We start from the raw sequence: 16,899 nt of genomic DNA, 5'->3' as shown, positions 1-16,899 counted from the left end.
CATTCTCATTGTAAAATTTTTACAAGCACATTCCTATATATAAGTACACTCATATACAAAAATCCATTTTTCTTTCTTCAAATGGAGCTAAATTATGGAGATTAAAATATCAGTGTTATAGAAAATCATTAATAATAGATATCTTTTCATTACTCTCACCAGGAAGAAATTGATTTTTTTTCTAGGGAACATTCAGAAAACAGTTCAGTTGATACAAAATCATTCCCAAGGCCATAATATTACCTCCAAAATGTTAAACTTTTCTTCTTATCAATTTTCATAAAGGATACAAATATACCACCAAATGTACTTTGGATCCTTTATTAGAAAGAAAAAAAAAAGAAGACATATGCATCTTTGAATCATGTCTTTGGCTTCACATATAATTACTTAAATTGGAGTATGTGCTTAGAACACAACAAAAAGAGAAATGGATTTAGACAGAGAAAGTGATTCAGGAAGAATTGTTCTACAAGAGAAAAGCATCTCTAAAAATCAATGCAATGTTTGAATTAATCTGGTTTCTTTCTTTATTATATGTCTATAGATGAGAAAGTTCTTTAGAAACTTGACAGGCTGGTGCCTAATTAACTCATCAGAAAACAGTTTTTCACTGGATGTGACATAAAATTAGGAGAAAGGTTGAAGATACACCCTCTAGTAAGGTCAACAGCAAGCACAGATTCAAAGGTGAATAGCAAACATAGATCCAAATAAACTTCTTGTTATTTCTAAGTCCCCCTCAGATCACAATAAATTCCTTAGGCATTTTAAAACACTTCATTTGGTGAAATTTAGAAATATTTAAAAGGCTAAAATTGTGCAGTCAGCCTCCTACTCAAAAAAGAAAAGAAAATGTTTGTCACTAGTGACAAAAATACGAAAGTTGGAACAGTTAGAAACCTGAATTAGAACAGGAAAAAAGATTGAAGCATAAACAATTATATACTCTAAATGTATCTCAGTCTGAAGTATTCACTGAGCTTTTCAAAGATCAAGATAAATTTAATACCATTTTATTTTTATTCCAATACTTTGGATTTATATGAATCCCTTGGTTTACTATTAACATATTCCTTCAACTATTAGATCACAACTCTAAATTTTACTAGAGAACTCAGATATATTTTCATATGATTCACAGCACTGAAATATGTTTGAGACATTCTAATTTGTGTAACCACTTCTGAGGAAGTATTTGGCAATGTGATGATTTCACTCTTTTAGAAGCTCAGTCACACGTCTATCCAAAAGTTTTTTTTTTTTCTTAATGTAATAAGAAGCCTGAATTATAACTGATGTGGATAGAATTAGGCTCTAGAAAATATAATTAATTTCTGAAAAAAAATTAAACTCTTTGACTCCTATCACTTCATAATTCCATACTTTACTTTTTTCTGTTAATATCCTTCCTTTAAATATCCAATTATACAAAAAGAATGCATGTCAAAAGGTCTTTAAATAAAAAATATCTTATTAGTTATTATTACACATGTGTTCATAACTAAAACTGAGAATCTTCTGGCTCCTTCTGTGACCCTGCCAGAATTCGGGTTAAGAAACGAAACTCAGCCAAAGAAGGAAGACCTTTAACTTCTCAGTCTGAACCTGTCCACAGAGCCAGAGTAATTCCCTTCTGAAAGAAGGAAGAGACCCTGTGACCTAGATAATCTATGGTCTCTCAACAGTCTTACCACCTTGGACTACCTAAGATTGACTCTTTTTTGCAGTGTATCTCTCCATCTCTGGTATTGAATCCAGTTACTTCATTCAGTCCAGTGGTAGGCAATTGGAAGCCAGTAAGCCCTGACAGGAATACAGGCAGGTTTTGTTTGGCCTGTACATTTTTGGCCACACAATGCTTTAAAAATGAGTAGCTGATGTTGAACAATGTAAACACATACAGATAACGGAGCTCTTCCTGAAAAACTGGAACTTTTGGTAACCTACGACCTTTTTGCACATGGCAGGAATTAGTTTGTGTGACTCTGGTCAGAGACCAGACATGCATCTCCAGTTTTCTATAGCCCTTTCTATTCCTTATTGTCTTACTGACCTCAGCACAAAGGATAGGTTACTTACTCTTTAACTGCTCAGCTTCAATAAATATCCTTTGTATTATACTCAGCTGGTGGGAATTTGACTGAGAGACTTTTGATGCAGTGGTTTCATTCTGGGCTTCATCCTGGAGCCAAATTTACTTGACTGATACCTTGACTCTGTTTCCAGATTTGGATCCTTACCTCAATGCTCAACTTTTTTTTTGGTTTCACATTTCATTTCCTCTCTCCAACCAGTTTTATTAGAATGTGTCAATTCTGGTTAACTTTTTGTTAACTTTTGGATTTTAATTATTTCTCCCTCCCATCATTAATATATAGGTAAAATCAGGACCACTGTAGAACATAGGTGTTGATTTTTTAAAAAGAAAGAAAATTATAAGAAAGTAGGTACAACTTCGTGGAAGTAACATTAAAGAAAAATTCCTGTGAATACATCATACTAAAATATTTGGCTGCAGAGGTTTTACTTCAATTACTCTTTGTTAAAGCAAAGGTTCAGAGAAATAAACTTATGACACTGTACGGTATTAATCTCCTGTGACAAAGTCTTCTCATTTGTCTTTTCCTCAAAGTACTATTTTCTATGAAATATGTAATTGTTTCAGAGTCCAGCGTCAAAGTCCAAATGTATTTCTTTTTCTAATGGCATTTTTCAATAAAGCACAACAGTTACAGGTTTGAAATGCATATTGAGTGTTTCTGGCAATGAAATTCTTGCTTTCTCAAAAACTGATATGGTTATGGTTGAAAGAAAAGGCAGGTTATAGGTTCTTTTTGAATTTCACTAAACTATGAAAAATTTAATAGTGTGGTTGCATTGTTCCACAAACAGACTCACCCTGACAATGCAGTCCTTCATCATACCCATCTGAGCAGTCCAAGACACCGTTGCACAGTTGGGATAAATGAATACATTTGTTGGCACCAAGGCAAGCAACGTGATTCAAGGGGCACTTGAGTTCTATCTCTTCAGGACCTGAAAAAAATGTAAAAATGGGTTAGTTTGGCTTTTAATACTAAAAACATTAAGCCCAAGAAATTACTAGCCTTAATTTACAAGACAAAACTATAGAAAATAACTACCAGAGGGCAGCTCTGACTCTCAGGAATGTCCAAATCAGCCTATGTGATTAAAAACCTAATTTTTAAAGCTGCATAGGATATAAAATAGTATTTTTTTTCAAATAATACATTAAAGACATAAATATTCTTTTCAAACTTTAGGTGGCATAGACTTAAAATCTGAGGGTTGGTTTGAGTCATTGATCTACCTCTTATCTCTAGATTAAGTGGGCAAGGGGCCAGGTACTTAAACCCTGTACGTCTCAATTTTCTCAACTGTGAAATATGGTGAGTGGAAACTCCTTGGCACAGCTCTTGTTAGAATTTAATCAGGTAACATGAGCAAAAAGATTTTAGTGGAATTTAAATGAAGTTGTATCAATCTAAAAATTATTTCATTTTTAATCCGTTCTTTATTAAGAACAGCTAGTTATATACTTATTTATACATGGATTTTTTTGTTTTTTAAAAAATCTTTACTGAGCAATTATAATACAAGAAAATTTACTAAGGAGTGGGGAGGCAATGATGAACAGAGCGTACTCATTGAGTTCTGCTGATAATAATAGTATATTATATGATCACCCTTTGTGTTTTAAAGATGTACTTAGGTTGGAATACCAAGTCTCTTCTTGAAGCTCACCAGTTCCAAATTGCCATCCAACATCCAAATTGTACACTGCTATATCTAAAGTTCAGGTTGCCTATTCCCATACCCTATCTAGACTTTTCTGATAGGCACTCTCCAAATTCCCCATGTGGTGATTCTTAAACTTGCCCAGCTCTCCTAAATCCAGAGTGCAGTCACGACATATGACTACAATCTCATGTTAATCTGACGCTGATTATTACAGGAGCCCAGATTCTATAGTCAGGCACACTTAGAATTTGATCACAGCTACGTTAATACCCATGGGACATTAATTTATTAAATCAACTAAGCATTAATTTTCTCATGTGTAAATAAAACTATCAACTGAGTTTACCTTGTAGGCTTGTTGTGAATGTCAAAAGTTATTGCTGGCAAAGCACTGAGCCTTGTGAGCTTTTTTGTGACATGTGGGCTTAGAATAGGAATTCAACAGGTGTTAATCATGTAAATAAATGCAGCAGAGTGAAGATGTTAACAGGCCCTGGAGCCAGATTCTTGGTCCCGTAACTTATGAACAGTAAGTTGAACAAATTATGTACCTTTTCTGTGCTTCACCAGGTTGTTGTAGGGATTATATCAAAAGCTTTTAACATCTTTCCCAGCAAACACTAGTGTATGTTGTTTGTTTGTTTTTAAGATTTTATTTATTTGAGAGCGAGAGAAAGAGCAAGCAAGAAAGAGCACAAGTAGGTCCCCGCCGAGCAGGGAGCCCGATGTGGGGCTCAATCCCAGGACTCCGGGATCATGACCTGAGCCGAGGCAGAAGCAGCTTAACCAACTGAGCCACCCAGGCGCCCTTGCCTTTTCATAAATACTTAAATCACATAATTTCCTTTTATATCGCAAGCATCCTCCCCCCAAAAAAGCCAGACTTGCAAAAGTAAGATATGTTTTCAAATATTTTCTCAAAATGAATGATAGGTATATGTGATTTTGTTTGATGCTAAAACAGCTTTCAACATTTTGTATTTGGGGGATGTAAATAAATTGTTATGATATAGCTTCACTAGATGAAGTATTGACTAATCGGTTTCCTGGTATTTTTTTTCTTGTATATTTATACAATTACTGACATACAAGGCTATTAGTTTTGTCTAATATCCATCACTCAAATGAACAACTCATTTTATTATAACATGTCTCTGTAACTTGAGTATCAATGTTTTTTTTAAAAAATATACATTTCCATCTGTTTTTCTATCTATCTATATATAATTAAAATACAAATACACAAATTTAAATCCAAATTATAGGAATAAAATTAAGTGAAACTCTTTTCACCAGAGTTTCTAGTATTAAATCTTATATTTATAAGATTAACATAAATTCACTTTAAAAATAAAGTTGAAAAATATAAATTAGTTTTGAAAAACCGTAAATTTCTACGACCAACAGTCACAATGCAGTTCTTTTTAAAATTTTTTAAAATTGGCTGATTCTTAGAAATTTGAGAATATATATCCTTGCATGAATGTCAAAGTAATGTTTAGGTCAGATATATTTAGATCTCTCTGTAAAAAATTCCAAAAATAGCCCACAGAAAGAACACTTCAAACCTGGGAGACTAGAAATGTTATAGAGGTCAAAGATGACTTAGTAGTTTTCTTAAAAGCAAGATTTTTTTTTTTAAGTAATACATGTGTTGGTTCAAATCAAAGGATGTTTTCTTAAGATTGTCAGGTAACTGATTAACATGACAGAGGGAGTGAAATGCACATCTGGTGTTCGGAAACAAATTTTGAGAAAACAGAAAAAAATGTTTGACTTTCTCAGAGGCAGTATACAAAACTATTAGAATTCTTCTTAGTGGTAACATGTAGGGATAAAAAAGAAATTTGTTTGGATGAAAGAGTTAAGTAGTTTCTTTATAGACTAGAGACTATAGTCTTCCTCATCTTTAATATACTCTTCTCTTGGCTTCCATGACTGCTGGGTAACTGGTAAGAGAGCTGGTACATGGCTTGATGGATTGTACCTTAACCAGTCCTTCCTAAATCGTCATATCAAAGCACATTAAAACAATGATAATATTTGCAAATTACACAGAAGTAAATAGCATAAATTATTTGTAGAGGTTGCCCCAGCCCCTGGGAATTAACCTCAAAACTGAGGGAATCGGTATCTCAAAGCCCTTTGACCAATGCTGGGATACTTCAGTTGGAAAACTCTGCCAACTTCAGTACTTTGTTGTTGTCTTTCTGGAAGAGGCAGCAGTTTAAGAAATAGCAATGTCTGCCTTAACTGGAATTATCTCAGAAACCAGGTAATATGGGTATTTAGTGTACTGTTGCTTTGAGGAGTAATCCATCCTTAATTCCCAATTATCATTTGTGCAGTAAAGGTGTGTATATCCCATGAGGCTGCTTTAGTCCATCTTGTAAATGAAGAAAAGACTCAACCAAATCACCACTTCTATCCACTGGTCTGTGTGACAGGGAGAAGAATGTGATCGTAGAGACGACATGAATTCCAAAGAACATGTCAATGTTGCATTAAATGATCCATCTCACAAAAACCCCAGGCATTCAAAACATTTCACAACCAGAAATCATAATCTGGACATAGTAAGCAGCAGGGTTAGAAGCTACCTGACATATCTGGAATTACCCCTTTAGTTACTAAATCATTAGGATTTGGGAGATCTGAGAGAAGGACTGCGATGACAGGGAAGCACGTGAGGACAAAATAGTACAAACACACTTCAAAATTTTAACAAGCATGGTAGTTTTAGATGATCACTTCAGTTTTCAGTAACGCATAGTCAGAACATTTCCAGTCCCTCAAATCTAATTTTAGGTGAGCTGAACAAGGTAGCAGAATTTAAAATATAGTAATTAATTATAAGAAAGAGAAACTCTATCATTAGAAGGATTTAAAACATATAAACACAGGAAGATAGTATTTATATTGTAAAATTTTTTATAAGCCTTACCTAATTAGTTGAAATAGGCTTCATTTTTTAAAATGAACCTCATTTTACAAACAAGTTTTCTAGGATAATGCAAGGGCAATGTGACTCATCTGTATGTTTTTGAATGTTTAGATCATTTATATATATAAACATCTTACTCTGCTCAGTGAAAAGAAAGTGGTTAAAAAGATATTAAGCCTCATCAAATGTCTTTTCTGACTAGAGATAATTGTGATAGCACATTTTGGGGAGGGATAGAGATTTTTCTTCTATAATGGCAGATACAGTCAAATATCTGCACTTGTCACTATATCATCATATCTCAGCAAGACCAGCATCAATCCTCCCCCCAAAAGCTAACCTCTCCACCTTGCACTCTATCACACCCCACTTTCTGGGTTTTGTCCTATCAAGACTTGCTGCTTGGTTGTATTTCCCATTTCTGTCTTTCCAATGGTTCTAAATCCTCTGCCTATAATCTCATTCAATTTTCTTAGCCTGCACTCAAGAATAAAGTCACTTTTGCTGATTGAACTTTCCTGCAAATGGCATCCTTTCTTTCCTACTTTTTTTTTTTTAACTATTGAATTTCTTCAAAACATAGACTGCACCTGATGTATTCCGTCTCCCTTCTCCCTCCAGCCTCGGCTCCCAACACTGCTGAGCAGCTTTTCCCCAAGGTCTCCGTGACCCCACTAACAGGGAAGCCAGAGGCAAACAGGGTCCTTCAAAAGCTGATCAGAATTCCTCTCATAGACGCACTTTCTGCCATTATTTCTCATGCCTTTTATACTCCAGTTCCACTATTATTATTGTTGTTATGATGCTTTTCCATGAGCACACTTGGATGCATTTCACACATGCTCTTTGATAAACTTCCCTCTGTGTCTGCCTGAAAAATACAAACACTGCCTGACTCAATATACAATTGTTGAATGAATGTTCAGTGCATTTTAACTGCTGGCTAATTTCCACTTTCTTCTACATGCAAGAAGTTACCTTTTCCCACCGTCAATATATTTTCAGAATAGATTTTATAAATATCACTTTCACCCAACAACTGCTGTCAAAATCATAACCATTCTCAGTTGCTGCCCACAACAAAACCAAACTCTGGCCTGATTTCATCATCTAACTGAAACTTAACGTTATTTACAAGTTATTTTCAGTACCTGTAGTAAACTTCATTCAGAGTTATCTTTCACTTCCCTGAAATACTCCAAAATATTCCCACTTCTGGAATTTTCTGTATGCATTATCATCATCTGGAAAGTAAACCTTCTTTTTTTCACCCAACAAAATCCTTCAAGTCCAAACTCTGGCTTCTCCATCAAGTTTACTTTGTGAAAAATAATATCACATAATGGAGAAGTTACTAAGTTTAGAGAACAAACCCTTGAATTAGAGTTTTTATCTGCCATTTTTTAGTTATTTCAACTTGAGTTAAGAGCTGAATTTCAGTGAGATTCTTCTTTCACATTTGAAAAATGCGGATAATAATAGTGTCTACCTCACATGATCATTATAACAAGCAATGAAATCATGGTTTGGGAAATACTGTACAAATCGAGAGGTTTTGTTGTCTTTTTTTTTTGTGGGTGTCATGGATCCCACATTTTCTATGAACTCATATAGACATTGTTTATACCACATTTTTTTACAATATAGCTTTTTTATAATATAGTTTCTGTGTATAGTTTATGAACTGTATTGATATATGCAATTTCACATAGATTTCATGAGGCACGAAGTCTTTCATTTATTTATTTATTTATTATTTTATTCCTACCTCACAATATAAAATGAAATGTAGGAACAAAAACATATTGATTACTAGTTGATAAAAAAATCAAGTAAAAACTGGTTAAAGTCATCACCAAAAAACATAAGATGCCTTTGAAATTCAAAGATTAAAAATTATGCACTTCAGATTTTATTAATTATACCTGTCTATTTACTTAGAAGACTGAGATTGGATTATCTTGGGAAGAATTGTTTGGAACTCAACTTCTAGTAATGCCTAATACTGATTTAAAAATATATACATGCACACACACACACACACATATATATGCACACACATATATAAGGAGGAATATAGATGTATATGGTAGGATATCTTACCAATAGAAATATGGTAGGGTATCTTACAATATTTAGCCTTTGAATATTGAATCTTGTGAAGAGTTCCTATTTATTAAATTGAAGAGCTCATGATTTCTAAGAATTGTGAAAATTGCCTTAAAAATTAAGTTTCCTAGAATTATTTAAAAACAAATTTTTAGTGTCATTTTAAGTAATATATTAAGATTTATGGAATGCTCTTTTTTTTTTTTAAAGATTTTATTTATTTATTCATGAGAGACAGAGAGAGAGAGAGAGAGAGAGGCAGAGGGAGAAGCAGACTCCCAAGGAGCAGGTAGCCCGATGTGGGACTCGATCCCAGGACCCTGAGATCATGACCTGAGCCGAAGGCAGACGCTTAACCATCTGAGCCACCCAGGCGCCCTCTGGAATGCTCTTAACCTGATTGCAAATGCTTAATCTTTTCTATTCCCATGTTTTCTTCATTTTCTTTAAGAATGCTTTTCTACACAATCAGATCTGGTTTCTTGGAAATATTACAAATTATCATATTTTAAGGGGAATTCCTATCCAATTAAGTGTATGGAAATATTGCATTATAACATCCTTTGTAATTCTCACAGCTGAGAAATCAAAATAGTTACAGCCACTTATGAAAATTGTAAAATATGTGGACTACATTATTTTCTCCATATTGTTTGGGAAAATTAGTATATCATGTAAACACAGTTAATATCATATACATATTTAATATTAAACATTAACATTGGATCACATAATACCTTTACAAAAGTAATACAACTTTCCCAGAATTGTGTATTTCATAAGATTCTGTTATTTTCAAGCATAATTTATTTTTGCATGTGAGCTACTTCAACTGACAAGGTGATAATTTAAATGGAAGAAATAAAAGAAATTTATAGTATTTCAAGGAAAAGTAAAATTGGATTTATGAGTTTCAACTTTTAAATAAAACAATATTAATTGATATCATTTGTTAGAGTAATCTATAGGACTACACTTGAGGATACAGGAATATGAATAAAAACCCCTAAAGATACATGTGCACTCAATCTAATAGTAACTCCCTCAAATTAAATTATTTCGGCGTAATATAGGTTCCAGTAATGGCTTGTGTGTTTACATATTTCAAATGGATGCTGTGGAAAATCAAGAACTGGAAAAGACGTAAAGGTGATTGATTTCATCCAGCTGCACCACCCTTAAGCCAGCTCTGACATCTGTTCTATTTTTAAAGGCCCTGGGGAAGGAGATTTTGCAGCTTTGATAAGTTGTTACAAGGTTTAAAAAGTCTTTTTCTTTAGTCCTTACTCTTCACAAGTCTCAGTGTAGGAAAATTCCTTGCATTTAACGTGAAGAGCTTCATTTATGTATTTAATATGTGAAAAGCTTGCCTGGTCACCTAAGGAAAACTATGCCATATTAAAGCAATTCTGCTCTGACCAAAGTCACCATTGTGTCTGCTATTATGAGTATGAATACATGGATGGTTGGTTAAGATTCATCCTGAAAACTTTCTGGATCACATCTAGAAATACTGTTGTTAAAACAGATCTCTCTCTTTCTGTGTGTGTGTGTGTGTGTGCATCTTGCTAATTTTAGAATATAGCTATCAAGTGGTTTTTATCAGTTTAATTCAGTGTCTGCATCTGAGTCCAACAAAAGTAGGGTAAGTCATAATATTCCCCTGCTGAATCTGTAAGCACTTAGAATACAGCCAAAATTGGCAAACAGAAAATATTATATGGACATGGCTACAGTATTGTTGCCATTAATTATAACTTTGGAAATAAAAATTTTATCTGACCAATGGGCTGTCTTGTTTTCTGACCTTCTATTTACTGGCAAATAGATAAGAAAATAAATGAAATAACTGTTTTATGAAGGATTGTCAGTGCAGCATTGCTCTTCATTAAACCCAGTGCTAAAGAGGGAACTCAGCTTAGATGGCTTAAAAAAAAAAAAAAAAAAAAAAAAAAAAAAAAAATCAGTGCTATTTAGGTGTTTTGAGTGTTTCTTTATTTTGCTTCATGCATGTATTCTTCACATGTTCCTTGATTACTGAATCACCTCTCCCACCCCCACCACCTTCTCTACAAATTCCTTTTTCCTTCCCTCCACCTCAGTTAAAATACATTTGAAATACATTTGTATGTTTGTTTGTTTTTTTAAATTTCTTAAGAGTCCTGTTCTTTGCTAGCTAACTTGATAAACTAGGTGCTCTTACAGGTAATGTATTTGCATTTAAACAAGATTCTTACAGAAACAATAGATTAACTCCAAAGATTAGAATTTTAGGCTCTCTGTAAAAAAATGACAAAGGTATTTTGTTTGAGGAAAAGGGGCACTTCATTGATTGATACTCATATCACACTTCTTGCTGACAATTTTGTTTACTTATAAAATTGGCTCTCATCTCTCTTTGTAAATGAATGAGTACATATGTAATCAATGAACCAGAAAGAAGACGCTTTCTTTCTTTAGTTTACAGAAATCCTACTGATTCCTCAAGAAGTAAAATGCATATTCTAGTCATACCTTAAAACTCCTGGGAGGAAAAGATTTACCCAATTTGCAGATAAAATAACTAAGAAAGCGGAAGATAAAATGTTCCATTTGGGAATATTTCTCTTCTGAAATACAGAACAGAAGATAAGCGTTTCATCTCTAAAGCTAATGCTTTTTCCTCTTGTTCTCTGGAGCTACTTTACTTATGGTAACCCAGTGATGGCTAACTGATTACCGTTCTGAAATTCAGGCAGTGTAAAGCCTACTCAATTTGAAGCAGAGATGACTCCATAGTAAGAAGCATGTTAAAAGATTAATGCCTGACAGGAAAAAACAAGCCAAAATCAGATAGTTCCACACATCTCCCAGAGAAAAGGGGTCTTACCGCAATAAAGGGACAATGAGTGGGAGCAGCCAACTGGATCATTCACATGTCAGGAAAGCTGAGAGTCATTCCCTCTTTGATTCCACAAATGTGTTAGAGATTGCTTCTGAGCCAAATTCTGCACACAGATGCATTACTGTTGCCACTCTATAAAGGTTGTTTTTTGAGAATTATATATATATAAAAAAAAAAGAAAATTACTGTTTCAGTCTCTTCCTATAGAGGCTAAGATAATAAAAGGTTCGATGCATGTCCCCAAGTACAGCTTAAAAATCAAAGGCAGGTTGATATCAGGTAATTAATGGAAGAAATGATTTGGATGGTGTTTTGCACAAATGATAGTCAAAAGTCAAAGGAATTCTACAAATATAAATTGTTACCAAAACTCTTAAAAGACATTATTTACTCCCCCCCCAAAAAAACCCCACTAAATAACAATGCCAACATTTGATGACTAAATACATAAGAAAACTAGTAAACACAATGTCTGTACTTCCTTGTTCTCAGATTAAGAATAAATAAGAAGAAGAAAAAAAGAATAAATAAGAAGAGCTACTTTGAGGATCCACTAGATGACAAGCATCATTTCTCATCCAATTATTTCTTCAACACAATGAAGATGAGATGAAAACAACTCTACAAAAACTGAAGAACAAGGGTTTTTCTTGTTTTTTTTTTGTTGTTTTTTGTAGTGCTCATTCAAGACAACATTAAATTATACATATTGACTTAAAAAGAAAACTATCTTTCTGATTTAGAGAGAAGTGTGCTCCATTACCCTTAGTCAAACAACCCAGATCCCCTATGATCTATATAAACAATGAGTAAAAAGATATTTTCTGATCCCACTGGTACATTTATCCAAATGCATGTTATTTAATAAGAGTTATTCATTCATTATTCCATTTAAATAAAAATCTTGATATTTGCTTGGACTGAGTGGATAAGAGAAAAACGGAAAAGAGAAAAGAAAAAATGAGTATATGCCTTGAATCACTCCATCATATTTCAAAAAAAGGGATTCTTTGCTGTGTGTTAAAACAAATAAACAATTGTTTGGGAGACCTGATTAGCATACACATGATTTTACAGTGAGAGGAACCAGTTAGAGCATGTATAGTTAAAACATCTTTCACTGGAAGAACCATGTTGCAAGACACAATAAGTTTTTTATAAGCCAATTTATACTTGAGAGGATGATAGAACGTTAAAGAACCCAATTTAAAAAGCCATAGAATGATGCAGATATTCTTAAATATAACAGTATTAAATCCTTAGTAGAATATATATATTTTATGTTTCGGACCAAAAGTGAAATGTTATTGATGGAAGATATTCTTTAAAATTTAATTTTTATGCCATTCAAAATGTTAACTCTGAAAATAATTTTATGATGCACTTTTAATGAAAACAAAGTGTTCTTATATTGCACTCTGTAAAAGTTGCAGTTTTATGTAAAGTATGCAGTTTTATATATAACTAAATATGGTTACCCTATATTAGTAGGATAATGGCTGTTTATTGAGTACTTCCCATGTTCCAGGATCTGTGGTAAGCACATAATGTTCATTATCTTATTAAATCTTTACAAGAACTTTATGAATAGGTATTATAATTGCTATTACATAGATGAAGAAATTGAAGATTGCAGAGGGTAAATACGTTCTTCAAGGTCATAGAGTTGTGATGCTATTTTTTGAATTCAGGTCTCTTGTATCTTCAAACACTGGTTTCTTTACTATTGTGTTATACTGTGCTACAGTCTCAATTCCCTGTAACAAAGAAACAAATATGGCAATGAAGCCAGATATGTATTTCTGTCTGTTTCTCTATCTCTTTGTGAAGTAGATTACATAAGGATCTTGAGGAAAAGGTAAGAAAATTATGAGAAGTCAAGGCTGTGAAGCCATGCTATGTCAATACTTAAAAAGCTCTTATAATCAGGGGTGATCCCTCAATATTTAACAACAGATGAAATACACTGTACAAGCTATAGCTTCTACAAATAGCCGTAAGAAGGAAACTTGAAGGAATCTTGGCTATCTGTGCATGACCCAGGATTTCTTGCAGTTGGACCTTCACCAATTCCAGGTATCCAGGACTGTTTGACCAGGGGGAGAGAGACAGGAAGACAGAACGGCAGCTAGGAGGCATGACAGTCTATTGAGGTATGCTAGCATGGTCTCTTTGTCCACTTTGGACTGAAGGAACTTGAGATTATTTGAGAGGTTTCAGGAGGGCACTGGGTAGCAGTTGTTCAGAATTGAAATAGAAGTGTTCATCAACCAGTACAGTTGTTCCAACAGCTAAATATCAGTCATGCTTAGAAGAATTTTTGTTGTCTATTTCTGCAAATTCTAACTATGATGACAGTCCCCACATGCTTTGCCTTGACGGCAAAATATTTATTCACTACAACTTTAGGTTGTCCACAGTAAATACAAACAGGTTTTCAATGTTATGTAGTGCTAAGGTAAAGCCTCTCCTAGTGATCAGCCAACTTACCCATAGCACAAAAACCTTCCCTTTAACCATTTAATGGGTCTTTCACCACATGCTTATTTCCACTTTGATGGGGAATTCTGTAGATCAAGCAGACTGGCCACATGTCAGTTGCTACCTCTTTCTGGTAAAGTCCTGCTACTTCTGCCACTTGGCACAACTTCAGTGCCTGGTTAGCTTGGCAGATGGAGCCCAGCATGAAGGATGCCAACATCATAGGGTCAAATGCCATATGGTACAATTATCTGTTTTTCTGTTTTCAGCCACAGATTTTACCTCCTAATATCTGCCACCCATATATCCTCTTCATGCTAGAACTGACACAGATCAAGTCAGTATCTTTGAAGCAATACAAATCCTTAAAAGGAAGGATTGATACCTCTTAGGATTCAACTGCATATTTAAAAAGACAAAGCCTTAGCCAGGCTTGAGTTTGAGTTCAAACACTCAGCCAGATTCTCCCTGGGGAGCTCTGTAAGGAATCACTATAGGGCCTTTGAGTGTGCTCACATAACTGCTTCAGTTCATTAAATAGCACTTTGGTTTTTCTGTTTTAAACAGAGCTGAATGTCTCCAATTTATGTGAACAATTAAACAACTGCTAAATAAACAGTATTTGGTGAATAGTGAATCAGCAAAAGAAGTTTCTCGTGCCTCCTGGAAATCATCTGCTGGCAATCGCCACTTTTCTCAAAATTTTATAAAGCAATTATTCCTTTCATAGAATACTGGATATGGAAGTTTATGATGAGTAAAGGAAGAATACAGAAAACAATGAGATTGAAGTTGAAACACACACACTAACACAAAGACTGTAATATAACTAACAGTGTTAATGCAACTAACACACTAAAAGGTGAAAAATCAATGAATTAGTGGTATCTGTTATTAGATACTTTACATTTATGGACAATTCTAATGACTTCTAAAATTGCAATACCCTCCTGAAAATGTCTTTGGCTCAAGAAGAAAACAAAACAAAACAAAACAAAACAACAACAAAAGGAATTTTCTGGTTATCCATGTTGAGAATTATGAAAAAGAAAAATAAATGGCATTCATATATCAACCAAATACCCAGGGTAGGCATTTTTGCTCCATCACTCTATTCTGTTCAAGGGACTTCAAATGTGATCAACTTTACACTGAATTCTGCTCTATGGTAAATACTGTTGTAGCAATATTTTGGTAAGTCTCACCACCTGTGCCAAATCTTTTTTGTCAGATTTATTTGCAAAGAAAACCATTGATTTATTTTTGTTTCATCTGCTCTCTCTGACCCTTCCATACCCATGGTAATGAATAGAAAAATGGTCAACAAGACCTGAAAGAGGAAAGAAGAGGAAAAGCAAAGGTCAACAGAAGTGTAAAGAATAGAAAAACCAGGCACTGGGTACGAGAGGCGATCCAGTGTTTATCAGGTCCCAAATTTATAACATGGCTTTTGAAATCGGTCTTTTCTGTAGAAGTTTGAACAGGTATATGCAAATGAAATATTTCCAAAAGCACAACAATTTTTTTCCCCATTTTTAAGTTTAATACATATTTTGTAAATGAATTGTAAATAAGCCATTTATTATTTCAGTACCTTTACTACATGGAAACTGATCGAAACCTCACTGAAGATGGATCTTTGCAGTCTTGCACACACACACCCAAATTTGGTAAAATAGAAAATACTACTCTGCTATAAGCAACTATTTCTTATATGCTTCAGTATGGAGAAATATACAAATCCTTTACTACAGCTTTTATTTTCTTTTTGGCTCCACCTGTGTTCTCATTATGGTATTATCTGATGAAGTTGATTAATGACCACAATTAAGGTAAAATAGCACAGTATTTAGGATAGAAAAAGCAATCCATGGAATTTCTTTAAAGATGCCTCCTTTATATATAAAGTTATTGTATTAGAGTATTTTATTTAAAAATAAGAGATATCTCAAAGCTTCCTTAAATAAAAAAGCAGAAAATTACCTTACAACATTTTGGTATTTTATGCTGGTGTGTATGAAGGATTCCATCTTCTTTGATGTCATTCAACATATTTCACCATTTTACTACTCTGATCAGATTTTCATGAATTATGTCTCTCATGAACATTTTTCCACATTTCATACTGCACATTTTGTCAATGCCTCATTCAGAGTCATACTATACATCCTAAGATAATGCTTTCCAAACTTTAATGTACATATGAATCACCTAGGGATCTTCTTAAACTGCAAATTTTGATTCAGTAGATCTTGGCTAGGGATGTTATTGTGCATTTCTCCAAGCTCCCAGATGGTCTCTGTACTCTACTGCACAGACCACACCTTGAGTAGCAATGTGCTAACACCTCCAAAAAATGGGTTGAAAACCTAGTGTCCATTTTCTGGAAACATGTTCAATGAAATGGACTCTAAACTAATGGAGCACCTACTTTTATTGAACCACAAATTAAACAAAATGTCACTTAAGACAGGGCAGAAGCACATAATTTTAAGTTCTTTATTAGTATCGATATATTGACACATTCTAAAAATGCTGATCTGCAGTAAATTCTTACGAATGATTTTGTCTTTCGGAGAGTGTATGTATTTATATCCTAAAAAAAAAAAAAAAAAAATCTTAAAAGCTTTTAGACATTACCATTTACATGGTCAAAAAAAAAAAAGAAGAAGAAAAAGAGAAAGAAAGAAAAAGAAAGAAAGAAAGAAAGAAAGAA

General features: G+C 33.7%; 1 protein-coding gene across 7 annotated transcripts in view; it reads right to left on the bottom strand.

The window, feature by feature from the left end:
• LRP1B (LDL receptor related protein 1B) overlaps positions 1 to 16,899 on the bottom strand; it is a 1,853,519-nt gene that overhangs the window by 1,191,439 nt on the left and 645,181 nt on the right. For all 7 annotated transcript variants that reach the window (XM_032387847.1, XM_032388632.1, XM_032390176.1 and 4 more), the window contains one exon: positions 2,902 to 3,039. In XM_032387847.1, coding sequence (XP_032243738.1) covers positions 2,902 to 3,039 — 138 coding nt within the window. The remainder of the gene's footprint in view (positions 1 to 2,901; positions 3,040 to 16,899) is intronic.

Source organism: Phoca vitulina, unplaced genomic scaffold, assembly GCF_004348235.1.
Source record: "Phoca vitulina isolate PV1807 unplaced genomic scaffold, GSC_HSeal_1.0 scaffold1, whole genome shotgun sequence".
NCBI classification, from domain to species: domain Eukaryota; kingdom Metazoa; phylum Chordata; class Mammalia; order Carnivora; family Phocidae; genus Phoca; species Phoca vitulina.
Note: the sequence above shows the minus strand (reverse complement) of the source record. Positions and strands in the feature narration are given on the sequence as shown.